Source organism: Perca fluviatilis, chromosome 15 (assembly GCF_010015445.1).
Source record: "Perca fluviatilis chromosome 15, GENO_Pfluv_1.0, whole genome shotgun sequence".
NCBI lineage: Eukaryota > Metazoa > Chordata > Actinopteri > Perciformes > Percidae > Perca > Perca fluviatilis.
The window spans coordinates 23,825,258-23,842,052 of NC_053126.1; the positions used below are offsets into that span (position 1 = coordinate 23,825,258).

At 42.7% G+C, this 16,795-nt stretch overlaps 1 protein-coding gene across 4 annotated transcripts in view; it reads left to right on the forward strand.

The window, feature by feature from the left end:
• Positions 1 to 16,795, forward strand: part of LOC120575247 (RNA binding protein fox-1 homolog 3-like) — a 433,652-nt gene that overhangs the window by 233,835 nt on the left and 183,022 nt on the right. For all 4 annotated transcript variants that reach the window (XM_039825950.1, XM_039825951.1, XM_039825949.1 and 1 more), the window contains one exon: positions 3,043 to 3,135. In XM_039825950.1, the coding sequence (XP_039681884.1) occupies positions 3,114 to 3,135 (22 nt within the window). In that variant the 5' untranslated portion in view covers positions 3,043 to 3,113. The remainder of the gene's footprint in view (positions 1 to 3,042; positions 3,136 to 16,795) is intronic.

The window sequence follows — 16,795 nt, forward strand, 5'->3', positions numbered from 1 at the left end:
CCTTTCACAAGAAGAATAAGAAGAGCTGGCCAGAGGTAGTTTGCCTTCTTTTTCGGCTGTTTTTTTTCTTTTCTTTTCTTGGTTGTTGTCAGCTTCCCTCAGCTACATCTGTTCTGTTGCTAGTGAGAGCTGATTAGTCAACTTTCTGCTTCGAAATGCATGTCGAACAAAGACAGTATATGATAACACATGCTCACTGAGCTGGAATAAATCCCCATGTATAGACAAACTATGACAAGCTTTCTCTCTCCGTCAGATGGCTCCCAGGAGAAGGTGTGTTATTGCACATAGATTCCTAATTCAGCTTTCACTTCCATGGGACTCGCTGTGTTGTTCAGACATATATCACCCAAATTGCAAGGCGAAGGATTAGAGGGGAGAAGCATAATTAGAACATTAATAACCATACATGTTAGGTAACATAAGTAATTTAGTTTTTTTTATGATGAATGGGAATGTAAACAAAAGGCAGGAGAGTGAGACGCTCAGTTAGATATTCCGAGCAGGGCTCTGTCTCAGCAGAGACGTGAATGTAGGCTTCTCCCACTGTTGCCCAATTATTTCTGTGTTCCCAGGCAATGATAGTATTGCTTGTCCATCTGCAGCCTTCAAAGGGATATTCAAATCGTCTCATTGAAGCAATGGCTCCATTTGTTGGCAGAGAATAAATTGTTGGCTAGAAAAGGTTTTTTATCCGCTCAGAGCATAGCCAGGTATTTGTGCAGCTAAAGTTATTTACAAAGTGGTGGGAAATTTAAAGGACTCCTCTGGCGTTTCCCGCGTGCCTCTTTTTTTCCCTTTGATTTCTGGCTTGTGTGTGTGTGTGTGTGTATGTGTGTGTGTGTGTGTGTGTGTGTGTGTGTGTTCTTTTTCTGTTTTCATTTCTCATGCTGTCACCGGAGGCACGTGTGATGGCCGCCCGCACCTCCTTTATGTTCTTCCAGCTCTTTTTTTTTTTTTTTGCTGTCTGCTAATGATCCAGGGACACCGAATAAAGAGCCACGGAAACAAAATGGCCACCTTAGCTGCCCACTTGTATCTCAACCATTCCCTCTCGAATCAATTCTGACATTTCATTCTGCCCTTATAGAAGGTAATGGTGCATTCAGAGGTTGTTACCGATAATGTTGAAACGGTATTGCCTGGTTTCATTGGCTAGACGTACTGTAACCTCTGCAGGAGGCTGGCTTCTGCTCCTCTCCCTCTCTTCTCTGTACCTCCTATCTTGTTGTTTTTCCTCTCACACTAAAAACATTGCTATTTACCGGCTCAAATATCTCCTTTGGCACAAGTGGGAGCAGCATTTTTCATTTTTTTTCTGTTAACAAGTAACCAACCAGTGTTTGTATTTTTCCTCCCACTCTTGTGTTCACACAACATGAAGTGAAAACAGCCTTTTAAGTCGGCTAGTCAATACGCTGTTTCTAATATATTATTTACTGCCTATGGGTTGTATAGCAGAATGCGCTAAACAACTGTTTCGGTTTTGGAGTCATAATCAAGTAGAGAGAAATCACAGAGCCAGATGTCTGGGCCTCATTTTACAGCATTTATGTTTTCCTCTGAGTTTATGTAAAATTCATCCTACCCTGTTTTATTTATTCCCCCCGTTTTCACAGACTCAACAATTAGTCAATTCCCAATCAACAAGAGAAAAGAAATTGCTTTTAATTACTTTTGATAAATGACAAATTGTGTTGGCATGGCTCCCTGCAAATGCTTAATCAGGTGCAGGGCGGGGTAAGAAGGCGGGTACTGGGAGAAAAGGGATGAAATCAATGCGCTTTCTCTGCGGTTCACCGGCTGGGCTTCTGGGCAGCAGCCAACCTGAGACCTGCATAGATAGACAAGTCAGCAGAAAAACCAGCGGCTGTATGAGAGCAGTCCCACACTGAGGCAGAAACATGCTGCTGTATGTATATATATATGTATGTATGTATGTATGGGCTGCGTAACAGACGTGCACATGGGCTGTAATGTTCGCTCACGAGATTAAAATGTCGTTAGACTTTGATGCAAATGCATATTCAGACACAATCATGCACTCAATTAGTCACCCTGACCAAAAAAATAAAATCACCGGCAGATAATGTTGTTACTTAAATGCAGTAACACCTGTCTAAATCTGTTGACAGTGAAATAAAAGCTGATGTACCAAACATAATTACAAGACGCCCTGCCATCATTACTTTTTACATCGCTAAATTCAGAGAGATGCTATTTGTTGTTGTTGTTGAGAAATTAAGTAGTGTAGTAGTGTGAAGAAGTATTTAGATCCATGACTTAAAATAATATTTCACTATACGTGTCTTAGCGAAGAACAGCCGGGATTTATCGCAGTGAGGTCGTCAGGTTTGGTACCATTGTGCCTGAACGTCGACCAAAACAAAAACTCACAAACTATATAGGCTAACCACATCTTGACCTCAGCTACATACTTAAACACCAGATATGAGACATTAATAATCTAACTCTATGAATGAAGGCCAAAAACAAAAGCGGTGAACTGTGCATTAAATAAAAGTTGAAATTCCAAAATATAATGTAATATTCTGGCATTCACAGTATTATCAGCAGTAGTAGTGAAAGTAAAAGTGCATTATGTGTGATTTCCACGTCACGGTGTTACATTATTCTATACATGAAATGTTATTTGATGGGGTTGAATGGTGCAATTGTATTAATGAATAAGCAGTATTTTAATGTTGTTGCTGGTAAGAGTTGACCTACTGATCTACGGATCTACTTTATCCAGTTGAGTAGTTTAATAAATCTGCAATATTCCTTTAAATGATCATATGTTTTGGATGAAACACTTCAGTAAATAACTATTATTGTCAGACAAAAGTACACTCTTTTCATCTAATTCCCTCTAAAATGCAGTGGAATTAAAAAGTTGCTCTCGAAGAAATGTATTGTGTTTTCTGCCACCAGTTCAAATGATCAGTTGTTATTTTATCAGCTGCACACACACACACACACACCTCTTTCTACTGCAGGCCCTTTTTTCACCAGGAGCTTTATTTCTTTCTCTTTCTGCAGGTTCGTCAGTACCTGTAGCAGCAGCAGCGAGTCGAGTGACCGAGCTCCAGCCCGACCGGCTTTACCTGTACATGGAGACCCCCAGCTGGGCAGGTGAGCCGCTCAACAATCCCTTTTAGCCCCTCATGTCCGTGTGTTGTGCACCGTAGGTCCCGTCTGTCCGTAGCTTAAGTTACAACCACTCCTACTTTAGGTTTGTTTTCTCTGGACTGAGCCATGGTGGGAACGTTTATTTGAGTTGTTTAGGTTCACACTGCCCGAACGCAAGCTCGGAATCCAAATGTTCAATTTGCCGCGAGATTCCAGAAAATAGTGGAGAATTAGAAAGTTAGATTTTTGAGACTGTTTTTGCCTGTTTCTTGAAACTCCCAAACCTCATTAACTATTAAAACTAGGTGCAGATCATATGAAGCATTTGTAAATGCATGGCCTACAGTATTTTCTTCTTAATTTTACTCAAAAACCTATTTTGGTGCATCGTCTATGATAACCAATCCCAGAGAAGCCAACGTGATTTTCCTGTTTGAAAACCAGTGACAGGTGTCCGAAAGGTGTTGGCTAAGTTAAAGATACAAATAACTTAATTAGGGTAAGGTCAAAGTTTGGGTTAAAGAAACTACTTAAAGTTAAGAAAAGGTGATAGAGCGAGTGAGAGAGTGACGGTGATTATCTTCAGAGCTAGTACCGACTCTAGAGGCATAGTGTCTCCCCTGTGCTTTCTGACCACGGTGGGAAATCTGCAGCAGGGAAAGTTAACCCTCTCCTTGATTTCATGTTGTTGATGGAGAAGGAGAACCAGGAAATGCAACGCTACCAAGCCACGGCCAAGTGACTTGCATCGCTGCGACGTGTAGTTGAGAGATGCACGTCAGGCTACAGCGTATGGTCCGTGTCTCCACGTACCTACGTACGTAGCCACGGCGTAGATTTAACGCAGAAGCATAAATCACGCTTAACTCTTGTCTTTGCTGACATCCAGTGGTTGAACTTCTCACCACGCTGCCATGATGTAGAGGCGTACTTCGCTGATGTCACTGTGGGGTGTGGTTTCAGGTGCAACAGAGCACACACTCAGCAGATGTCGGGTGCAACACACTTGGAAACCATCAGCCATGCAGGCCAGTGGAAAGCTGCTTTTCAGCCTGGTTCCTCTTAAAAGTCCTTTGACGGCCCATCCATCCACCAGTCCAACGTCACGCTTCTTCAGCCTTTGCTCCTGACAGCCATAGGTCATAATTCACACGGCTGCTATGGGTCTTTGTCAGTTGAACGTAATTATAGGTTATTTTTGAGCATATCAACAACTGATGCTGTTGTTTTCCTTGAAAGGACATACTGGTTTTGCCACTGCTTTCTGTCGATGTTTAGAGTTTCATCTCCACTCCCTCATACGGTTCAGTTGGAAGTGAGACTCACATTTTCAGTATGACTATATGCATAGTTGTAGATTTCCGGGGGAGGACGCGGGGGATATGTCCCCCCCCCAATATTTTAGAAGAGGTACATTTATACATTTATAAAAATAATAAAGACAACCCACTCCCCAAGAGAGGAGAAAATAACCGTTCAGGAGGCTTAATACATGTATGCAAGACAAGAATTCTGGCTTTGTTGTTGAGATGTACATGTACGTGATTCCTAAAAAAACATCCCGAAAAATGTGTGATGTCTTGAATATGCAGAAAGTTTTGAACAATACAGGTGAATAATCATTTCCTTTACGTAAATAAAGACCTTTGCACCATAAATTGAAAAAAATAATAAATCTTATTTGGGTGGCGACCCCACTGGTTATAATGTGTCCCACACAATGTTAAAATACGGTTTCTGTGTGGCCGGGTTGGATCAGTGGTAGAGCAGGCGCACATATGCTGAGAGGTTTATGCCTCGATGCAGAAGTCCAGGGTTCGAATCTGACCTTTTTCTGGATGTCTTACCCCTCTCTTTCTCTCTCCCCATTATCACCAAGCCCAAAAAATAATCTTTAAAAAAAGAAAAGAAGATACTGTTGCTGTCTAACTTGCAAAAAAAAATATAAAGTTTAATAGTAAGCAACGGTTCGGTACTAGACCATCTTCCGGCAAAATCCCCCACAATGTTGAAACAAAACCTACGCTCTTGTGCTATATGAGCGCTTCTGTTCTACACGAGTAGCCAAGTGGCCCCCAGTTTGAGGAAACACCCTCTCGCTGTGGATGCGCCCTGACTGTTATAAAGCCTGTATGCATGCACGTCTTGCTCTCCCCTATTCGGCCATATTGTGCTAATGTGTGCTGGTTAAGAAGCGGAAGACTAGAGAAGGACTCTTATCCATATGCCTGAGAGCCCAGGAAGCCCGCGTGATCTCTCCCCAGATGGAGTCCTCTGCCTCCCCGCCCAGCCTCTGCGGGGCCATATAGCAGGTGGCAGCGAGGATCAATGGGCCTCCGCCATTACCTCCTCTCCACTTCACATCTCCAGCCTCATCTCCAGGGGGGGGTGCCCGCGGGGCACGCAGCGCATCTAGCTGCAGCACACCGGGAGAAATAGGGACGTTTTCCATTAGTCTAATTGCTCTGTTATAGTTCTATATTATTGCCGTGATCACCACTGTGGCTTGGTAATGATGGACCTCCCGTGCCCCCACGTATAGCTGGTGGGTGTTATGTCTCCCCCGTCACCACCCATAGAAACTGCACTTGCAGTGGGTGTATGAGGAGAGGCCGAAACTCAACGCTGAGAAAGAAAACCAGAGGATAAACAACCCAAAAAGAGAGAGAGAGAGAGAGAGAAAGAGAAAGAGCTGTTCAAATGTTTTGATTTAAGAGTTTAATCAAATAGCCGCAGCTATTTACATTCTCAACAGGTGCGGCATTCGGCTGATTTATGGAACAAACACTGGAGTTCTAGTGCTTGTTCATTTGCTTCCACTACAAAAAAGAAACTGGCAATATGGGGCTAATTTGCAATAATTTGCTGCCGCTGTGGCCACTGGTTAAGAATGTTTGTATAATCGTGATATAATAAGAAAAATGAAAATGAGTTTTTCACGCAGTTCAGGCCCTGTCAAACACAGCTCACGGACTCGCTAAATGATAATTACATTCCTCAAGCACAGTATTACATTTTACCCTCTTACATGGACTTTGTTCACGGTAAATGGGCGACTATGATTTTCATTTTAAGGGCGATATGACCCAGTATTATTCCCACATCTGAGCTCCCTGAGTACAGTAGAAGGTCTCCCCCCCCGCCCCCCCCATCAGCGATTACACAAGAAGTATTCCTTCAGTCAGCAGATGAGGTGAGGATTATAATGAATTAATTTACCCTCAAAGACTCCTGCCTTTCTTCTTTTCTGTTTATAATATCCTATTTGCATAGCGCAGTCTCTCATGATCGAGACATTGGGAAAGCGTTAGTTTAAAGCTGCGGTGGACTAATCTGTGCTGAATATTTCACGGCTGACCTGTAGCTCTCTCTACAGGTTAGCACATAAAAGCTGCTTCCTGTTTTGGATTTCCCCTCGTACAGTAGGATTGTTACTGATTATCTCGCCTCCTATTCCTTAGAAGGAGAAAATCCTTGGCCGTGATTCCTGTTATTTTTTTATTTATTTATTTTTTCTACAGGTATGGGTATTGATCTTTGCCTTTGCTGCAGGGGGAGTGCGTTAACTTAAAAGGAACACTGATGTAGCAGAGCTTATTAAACAAATAGGCCGGAGAACAAGGCCACAATCGCTTTGAATCATAAAGGAGGGTTGCCCGTCTTAAAGCCCCACTGTATCAAATATGAAACGCTCTGCTAACAAGGTGTGTAATCTGTTTTAATCAGATCATATTTTATGAAACAAGGAGAAGGTTGAACTTAAGTAAGAGAGAAAGATGGAGATACTGGGGGGGTGGGAAATTGTATTTTGAAATTGGATGTGACGGCCGGGGACCGTGACTTGATTTTACATGCATGGCTTTATAATGAAGCCACGGCAAATGGTCAGTTATGGTTAACTTTAGGGGGAGCTGGAGCCTTGCTGTAATGGGAGGCTAATTCAGGGCCCATAACGCCATGACAAGCTGTCGACCAGAGCCGGAATATGGATAAGGATGTACGTTAGAGGCTCTGGGGCTGAAGTAAAGGTCTGTATTTGTCTGCAAATTGCCGGGTTGCCTGAAGCTATAAGAGGGTCAACACCAGCGTAGCGTATTTTCCTGAGTGTACACACACACACACACACACACACGGTGTCACCGACATAAATACAACCCAGAAACACACTCACTCAGAATGAGAGACTCACTAACTCGCTCAAAGTGTCGCGGAGGAGTGACTTCATGTTGTCATCGCAATTCAGACCATGATCCTTTTTATGTACCTTTTAGACTGGCTGGGTTCATAGGCGAGTCTTTTCAATCAGGGTTTTTTTTATTTTTTCTTGTAGCCATAAATTGTTACAGATCCTGTGACACTAGACTTGGTTATGAATATATGAATATATATATATATATATATAAAAAAAAAAATATATATAAATACACTCCAAAGACCTTAGGAGTATCCCCTAGTCAGACAAGGTAATGGATAGAGATATTATATTGTATACTTGTTAGCCTGGATTTTTAATAATCATAAGAAAACATTTAGAGCCACATGTCTCCCCACAACACTAAAAAATGCATTTGATTTGAGTTTAAACTTGAAGTTGATAGAGTCATACAGTTCCTCTTTCTCCTGGAATTATTGTTATGGTTAATAATCAGAGAGAGATATTAGATATACTGTTCTGGGAAGCAAAAGAAAGAAAAGAGGCTTTGCCTAGATATCAGTGATAACAACACTAGAAAATATTGAACATTAAATGTGACTTTGAAACAACAACAAAAAACATGCTGTTATGGCAAATAGTGCAGATATTAATAGATATCTATTAGAATAGATGGAGAGCTATTAGTCACTGCTCTGGGAAGCACCACTTGTTAGAAAAGCTTCCTGTGTACAAGGCCAGAGAAATCCCCCAGATATCGGTCACTGTTGCAGCACTGAAGGAAAGCACTGAACACCAACAATGTTAACAATTGAAGATGACGTATCATACGTTATCCCTTTTTTGTTGTGCCGTGTTACGGTAAATGCTCCAGATTTCTACATTTTCAGGGCCTTGAGTGTTGGGGGGCAGGCAGGAGCAGAGAGAGGAGGAGGGGTGCCTGCGTCTTTAAAAGCTAGATGGAGTGAGGGAGTGGGGCGGACGGGTGGCTGGCAGGATTGTGCTGACGGCAGGGCTTTGGTTCAGAGCATGCCCATTAGAGGGAGCCATAAATCCTGGGCTCTCTTGGCCGGGCTGTGTCAGCAGTCCACTGAATGAATTGATTTTAAACGCCACTGAAAAAAAGAGAGAGTGCAAGAGAGAGGGGAAAAAAAAAAAAAAAAAAAAAAAAAAAAAAAAAAAAAAAAAGAGAGAAAAAGAGAGAGAGAGAGAGAGAGAGAGAAAGAGAGAGTGACTATTTAATTCACCCTCCGCTAGAGGCCCACACCCCGTTCCACCCCGCTTCTCAATTCTGGACTGTCGTTGAAAAGGGGGAGGAGAGAAGTCTAGAAACACTGAAACTGTCACCAGCAACAAGCCCGGGGCTACACGGCCCCCACGCGTTTGATTTAAACAGGAGGGAAACACACAAACCAAATACATAATCTCAAATTCCGTACAGCATTTGTTCTCTCCCACCCCTCTAATTTTTCCTCTCAGCCCTCTCCTTTTTATATCTCCACAAGAGAAATGAGACATATCGTAAAAAAGGAAGGGAAAAAAAGCGCAGCTGCATTTGAAATTCAAATGCGTTGGATTTTGAAATTGATGTATGTGTTTATTCATTTACGAGCGGCATCCATGTGTGCATGCATTTATATATTATCAGCAGCAATGAAACGCTGGGCAGAAAGCTTGTAGCCCATCTTTCTCCTCCCGTGTGCCCCCTCGTCTTTGTTTCTGTTTCTTTTTTGTTTAGTTCGGCACCGCAAAGAAATATGTCAGCAAACAGACACGCAGTAAATCGTGCATGAGGGCCAGTTTCATCGCGGTCATACTTTTTTTTTTTTTTTTTTTTTCATGGAAACACATTCAGTATCTGTAGTAACTTTGTGTTTGTCACACTTTACACCAACACTTTGCCACCCCTCTGTGTACGTACCTGTTGGAGTGTCTTCAGACGTGGTGCCGGTGGAGTTTGAGTAGAGGGCAGTGTTACAAGAAGGCTGCAGGACCTGCAATGCAACTGGAATATAGGGGGAGGGCAGGGCATATACTGTACTATGCAAAATCACAAAATAATCATACTGAAGTTGAATCCTTGAACACATGGATTCCACCAGAATTAAGACAAAAGAGCTACTTATACCTTGTGATGAATTTGGACTGTAAGTTGTCAAGTATGTTAATATACTGTTGGCAGTGGTAGAAAAAGTATTCAGATCCTTTACTTAAGTACTAATACCACACTGTAAAAATAGTACAGTCCTGCATTGAAAATGTTACTTAAGTAAAAGTATGTAAGTATCATCAGGAAAATGTACTTACTAAAGTAAAGTAAAGGTACTCAATGTAGAAAAATCCTCACATTTTAGAATATTTATTTTATATATCTTTATTTATTTATATATTTAACTAGGTTTCACTTGTATACCCCTGACATAATGTCTACCTCCTGAGAAATATATCTGGCACTTTAGCAGCTGCATGTTCCAATTTCTTCATCAGCCACTTTTTTCTTTCTCTTATCTGGTGCTGGGCAGCTAGTGTACCAAAACAATTAGCTAAAAACCTGCAGAGGTGGTGATCATTTCCTGTAGGGTTTATATCCCTGTGAGCGACCTCTTCTCTTCACACAGACTCATTTCAAACATCGGTTATACAAAAAGATATTGATTAGTGGAGCTTTAATCGGTGTGACTCATTTTGTTAGTCTGTAATGATAGTTAGCATGGAAATTAAAAAAAGAACCAACAGTAACAACATGTGTTTATATCATTGCAACATGAAATGATATGAAGGGGAGGGTGGAGGGATTTTGGGTGTGGGGGGGGAATCAGCGTCCTCTCTGGCTCATTACGCTGTTTAAAGAGCCGGTGCCTTCGAATCACCTGCCCAGCTCCACGCTTCAAACAAGCTCAGCCACCAGGGATCATACATCAACTTCTCCATCAGTCCCCCGGCTTTTTTCCATCCGCCTCCCAACACACAAGTCTCACATACGACCCACACAGCTAATGTGGGAAAGGGATAGCCTCGCTTGTTGAATACTGATGTCACGCCTGCTACCAAAAGAATTAGAAATTAGTTTCACACCACGCCGCGTGTTGCTATGTACACTGTATGTGATCGTGAATTTGGATTTGTGCACTTGCAGCATCCGGGGCCCAGTATGTGGCCTCAACATTCTTAATGCATGGCTCTTCTGCATGTAAAAAGTACACTTCCTCATGTCTAATTAGCCAAGGGCTAAGGCATGAAGAGGACTTGCTGCGTATTGTAAAGATTGCGAGGATATTTCAATTTGAAAAATGGCAAAGCGCACAGGACTAAGGGCTTGATTACAAGGAGTGGGGCACACAGCCTCTACATCTTCCTCCCTCATTTCAATTATGGCTGACTGGAGGCACGGCGCTGCCACAGTCCTCAAATAAAACTAAAATATGATAAAGCTGAAGTATCAGGCCCAGGACTGCTCCACGCCTCGAGCCATGTAAGGCGCAGATACTCGGCACGTAATTACAACATTTGCCAATATTCTTTTGACGGGAGGTTCAATGTGGATGTGTGTGTGTGTGTGTGTGTGTGTGTGTGTGTGTGTGTGTGTGTGTGGGGGGGAGGCATGAAGAGCCTTCATGACACATGATAAAAAGCACATTTCATTTTTGACTTCCCCTAAGGATAACAGGAGACACATGCAGCTGCCACGGCTCTCCCCCCTATATGAAAGTGTAGGATAGCGGTGTTATTTTTAAGTTGTGAGATCATTACTCATGTGTAAGATGCGTGAGCAGAGGATCTGCTGTCATAACAGAGGATGGCGAGCATGGGGAGCTCCGAAAAGAGCACGTCGTTTCCAGTTATGTTTCCGAAGGAAAACAAAAAGGGCCTTCCTTGTGTTTGAAATAAAGCTTTGTGGAATGGCATCTCAACAACCCAGGCAGCTTGTTAGCAAATATGTTATTGTGTAACGGAGGACAGAGAAAACGTGCTTTAAAGCATATTCTCCATTCAACTCATGTTTGCCCTTTTAAACACTGCCCCCTTCGCGACCCCCCACAGATGGAGGTGTTGTGTGATGTGGCCGATTTCTCACCGTGACGCCCCAACAAGGTGGAATTTCCTCTGGTGCCCAGATCCCTCGGTGGCCTAAGCACCCCATGCAGCTCCTTTTACGTCAGTGTTAATAACAGTCCGGCATGCTCGCCACACCGTCAGTGCCACGCAGGGTCAACGCTCGGCAGATCGGGGCTTTCCCCAGCCAGCATGGTGCAGAGTCTCCTGCTACACTGGGGAGCATGAAGAATGAATGTGAATTGACGGAGGACTTGCTATGGATGTAATCTATCTTAACACGTTTTAAATTTAACCGTTAATTGCTTTGAGAATAGTGTTTGGTTCGAGCACTCTGTTTGTCGAGCCACAGCTCGCAAGATAAACAATTTAGCAATTAAATTTAGCAGAACCACATGTTTATGAGACGTGTGTTTTGGGACCTGACATGTCAACTCTCCACTGAGGGATGTCAGTGTTATCTCTTTATAAATCCTCTCTCGTGACCGCAAGGGCCTCCAAATGAATAGCACCAGTGTGGCCGTTAAAAAGAAGTATTAGTTACTTTTCAGTAACTTTTCAGAGCTAATACCCAAATGAAAGGGAAACACTTTGAAGTCCAACATTTCTGATTTTAAGTTATGCGCCAATCAAAGGAGGAGAACTGGTGCATTTTGTCTGAATTATATAATACTTATTTGAATTATTTTGTAGATCGAAGTACATAATATATCACTTTGTACAGTAGATCTGATCCTGCTCATTAAATGTGAAAAACAACGGACGCCTTGTACTCTTTCTCTGGCATGATTTACTGGACTCAGTCGCCGGAGCTCTTCAGATAAAGAATCTCAGGCTCCTTGTTCTGTTTTCATATGTTATTTTTATTTATTTATTTTATCTTGGACAGTTGAAGTAGCTCCAGCACCTGCCTTTTTCAAGGCGAAGGAGGAAATGTTTCGCAGAGGGAAGAGCCTCTGCGGCAAAAATCAAGAACAATTCCGGCCCCTTCACTCGTCACAGTGTGGGGGATTCAATCAGAAGTCTGCCCTGTGACCTGTTCTCGGAGAAACAAACAGCCAGCAGAGTCTCCACAGACCAAAGCCATCAGAGGAGGGGCGGCCTTGTGTGCGAGCTAAACCGTGGCACCTTTTCTGAAAGCTTCCATCATGGAAAAATTGTTAGTTGTCGCAGTGGAGAGTGACTAGCATGGCGGTACATTGATACATCGATGCAGTGAATGCCTCGGACAGTGCAGTAAAAGTGCTGAGGTTGAAATTAAGCTGTTATCTCTGGCATGTATCACTAGGGAGGCAAGGAGCAGTGGTGCAAAGGCAAGCAGCCTGTTTGCTTTACTGTTATTGCCTCTGCACGTCCTTCCTTGTTTCACTCCTCCTCCTCCTCGGACATTTTAAATGCAACTCTCCAGTTTGTTTGTCTTTGATGTTTCGGGAGATCGCTCCTATTTTGAAGAGCATCAGTCGTCTCTTTGTTTTTGCGAACTCCAATTTAACATAGCCGCATGTGGTATTTTTGACATCAATAACCACCTTCACCACTTTAAGAAATCAGTGTAATTACCAGAAGCACGATAGACCATCACTGGGAAAATCGGTGGCCTGATCCAGTCTGAATGCTGCATTTCACACCGTGTGAAGAGCTCATTATTTTCTGTTTCTATTCGTCAAAAAGAAGAAATGTATTGGTGTTTATTTCAAACATTAGAAAATGGGTCAAAGTTTGTATTTAAGAACTGAAAGAAAAGTTCAAGTTTTGGTAAAAATTGTAGTTTAACCATGTGTTGTTTTCTACTTAGAGGGACTGCTGTGTAATATATTATACAGCAGCTGTATAATATATTATACAGCAGCTCATTAGCACTTTGTCCCCATTGTTATCCTGGTATTAAGCAGACTTAATTTACCGTAGAGTGAACAGTGTATTTCTGCAGCAGGAAACAAAAGAAATTTGCATTGGGGTCATTAAATCATGTTAACATCAGCTTTAACCAATGTTCTCCTTTCATAACATTGGTGTATATTTGGGTGAAACTCTGTAAAAACCTTACATGATGAGCCCTAACTGTGTAGGATTTGGTGCGTAGCATGGTGCGTAATGCCCGTAATAGTTGCCTTTATTTACCTCAAGCACAGAGAACCAGGCCTTTTTCTGACATGCTAATATAACAAACACTCTTCATGCTAACTTAATAAATCCTCCATGTTTACCCATTGTTTTGATAATTTCAGTATAAAGTACATTTCCGCAGCGCTAATTCCATCAGTGCAACATCATGTCATAATCGCCACTCTTGCCTTCATTCAATATTTCTTTCTAATCACATTCATACTGCTGTTTTATTGGATTGAGTGGTAAAAAAAACAAAACAGCAAAGTGGAACTGATGAGTAAAAGAAACAGCAGTTTTGAGAGTGCTGAGAATGACACTTCTCTGTTGTTGCACTATTGGAATTATTTCTTTGGACATCATACTTTATTTACCATCTGAGCTGTTAGTACAGTTATTTACACAGAGTCTATATCCACGACCTTTCACTACCGGGATTGTTCCGGTGCCGCCGGGAATTCCGCCAGATGTCTTTCCTTTCGGCCGGATGTCCGTTACCTTCCGCTTTTCTTTGTGTTGGCCTTCTTAAGTCCGGCAGATTTAGGAGTATGGTTAACTGCTCCTCAGATCTCTGCAGGGTAAATCCAGACAGCTAGCTAGACTATCTGTCCAATCTGAGTTTTCTGTTGCACAACTAAAACAACCTTTGAACGTACACATGTTCCACCAAAACAAGTTCCTTCCCGAGGCTATTTTGCAGAGGCACCGTTGCTCTGTGAGGCTCTTAGCGTCGCCCAAGACGATTGTGATTGGTTTAAAGAAATGCCAATGAACCTGAGCACTCCCATCCCGGAATGCTGTGTGGACTAGCCAGACCCTCCTCCGCAGCGCTGTGGAGGAAGATCTGGCAGTGCGAGACTAATTCACACCTAACCTCAATGTTTTTGTTTTATTAGCAACTGGCCATAATTTGTTTGTAAATTTGAACATTTACATTGGTTTACAGCTTTGAGCAGGAAGAGGGCACTGTTCTGTCAGTGCAAGCCGCGAGTCAAAAGTCCTTCCCACAGTGTCTGATTAATCATTTGCTTTCTACTAATTTCTCATCTAAAATAAGGAACACAACTTTAATCTGAAGGAGCCAACATCACCAGGAAGTATTGCGGCACTAACTTTCAGAACCACTACCACAAACACTTTCAGTGGCGTGAGCTGGATTCCTCTAATGGTCTCATTTGTATACAAGTGAGGTAAACAAATGTATCACAATTAATTTGACAATGATGTATTAATGTTCAAAAATGCTGCACATAGCACCTTTAAAATAAAAAACAAAAACCTCTTTCAATGCATATTATCATAAAGTAGACAGTGAGTAATACCCCCTAAGGCACAACAATTGGTTGATGTGACAAGAAATCTGACAGAAATCAACCGATTGGTCTTTAAAGATGGAGCAGAGATACCATCCTTGTTTTCCGATTTCCTCAAAACATGAAGGCCATTATGTTTTCTGGGTCCCGAGCTAAGTTTGCTTGTTAAAAGTTGGGGACGCTCGTACGTCATATTTGTCTTCCTCCGGTGCATTGAGTGAGGGGAACATAGGTGGGGGTGCTGGTTCTGTCACGCCGCGCTGACACCCCCATGAGTAATCTGGCGCATGATAAACAGAGGGTCGAGGTGTCACGGGAACACCTCAGCGACTGGCACAAGGGTAATTACTCTTCCTGCGTGGGTGCAACTCAAAATTTTTGAACCTTTTCTTTCTCCAATCATACTTGATGGATTGAGTGGAGGAGGGCGATCATCTGGTTCTTAGCAGGCTCACTGAGCGTGGTAGGCCTCTGTTGATTAATGATATCTGCTGCAAGTCACCAAAAGCGGAAATTAAGTATTTCTGTTTAAATGTAACATTTGTCTCCTTTGCTGGTGTTGAGAAAGGCATTTGTCAAAATCCCCAGGCTTTGGAGCAAGGTGGATTTCCTCTGGGAGCATGCTGGGAATTACTCCCTACTTTCACATTAATGGCATGCAGTGTTCCTGTTTTATATCTTGAATCTACTTTTCACCCCTTTTACCTATGAGACGTATTTTGAATATGGGATCGTTCCTCAGCTATGTGGCAGATTAGGATTAAAGACAATTGAAATGGTTTCACAACTGCATCCTGACTAAACTTTGACATATACCAGTCTGTGATAATCCATCAACATACGTTCCTCTGATCTTACCAATTAGTCAATATAATTAATTATTTTTGCTTATAATTTCAAAGAATTTGCATAGGCTAAGAAGGTGTAACACAAAACTGGGCGATAGCTCCTATTTTATGCTTTGTAAACAGGCCAAACAGACCGGCTCAGTTTTGCACAACAAGTGCACGGTAGACTGGAAGAAAACACACGGGTGAGGCATGTTGTCGATTTTTACAGAAAGATGAGGAGTGACCTTGGCTGTATGAAAGGAAGTGATTCCTGATGGCATTTCTGTCTGTTGCAGGGGCACATGGGAGGGGTTCTGGTGGTTTCACTGGTTGAGTTGGGTTACCGCTTTGTACCGATGGCAAGCCCTGGCGTGCTGGAACCGAACAGACTCTGGCTCCTGAGGAGACTAATGGTTACAGGGCCTGGCCATCGTCCAGTGCTGCCCCAGCCACTGCCTCTCCCGTCGCTGGGATATCATTACCTCCAATGTGTTACATCAGACTCGCTTGGTCAGGCTCTGAAACAGTCAATACTCCACAATTTAGAAAATCAGCCAAGTTTGCAGAAACAAAGAGGCAATATCGGAAATAAAGACGGATATATAATCTGATGCCAGGCGTTTTTTCATGCCGGGTGAATTATTTGTTGTCCGGAAGGCGGGGACGTGGAGGGGGCTAGAGGGGAAGGGAGGGAGGGAGCCAGGGATCTGTCAGGGGTTAGAGGAGGTGGTCGAATGGCCTGAATAAACGTGCAAATCACAGCTTCCAACCACTGACCCTCCCCGTCTCATACAAGCAGCCTCTACTTTTTTCCATCAATGGAAATCTAATTGCTTGAAAAGCGATCAATGGAAACTAAATTGGTTTTGTGTGGAAGCGCGCATGGAATAAGCTCTGAGCTGTTTTAATGTGTGTTGCTTTTGCATCTTAAATCACGGTAATATTTGGAGTGGGGCCCCCGCTCTCCGGAGGGGGGTAAAGTTTGGTCGTGTCAAGACACTGGGGAGGAGGCACTCAATCAAGCTCCTAATAAAAATCACAGGCTTAATTGTTTTTCCAAACTCATAAATCGTCCAACTTAATGGGTTAATATTAAGACTTATACGAGGGCGGTGGGGTGCTTGTTACGGAGCGGCCTGGAGCTCCTCGTTGTGGAGCTGCGACCACTGATAACCCTCTAGTGATCTGATATGACTAATCCCCTCTAA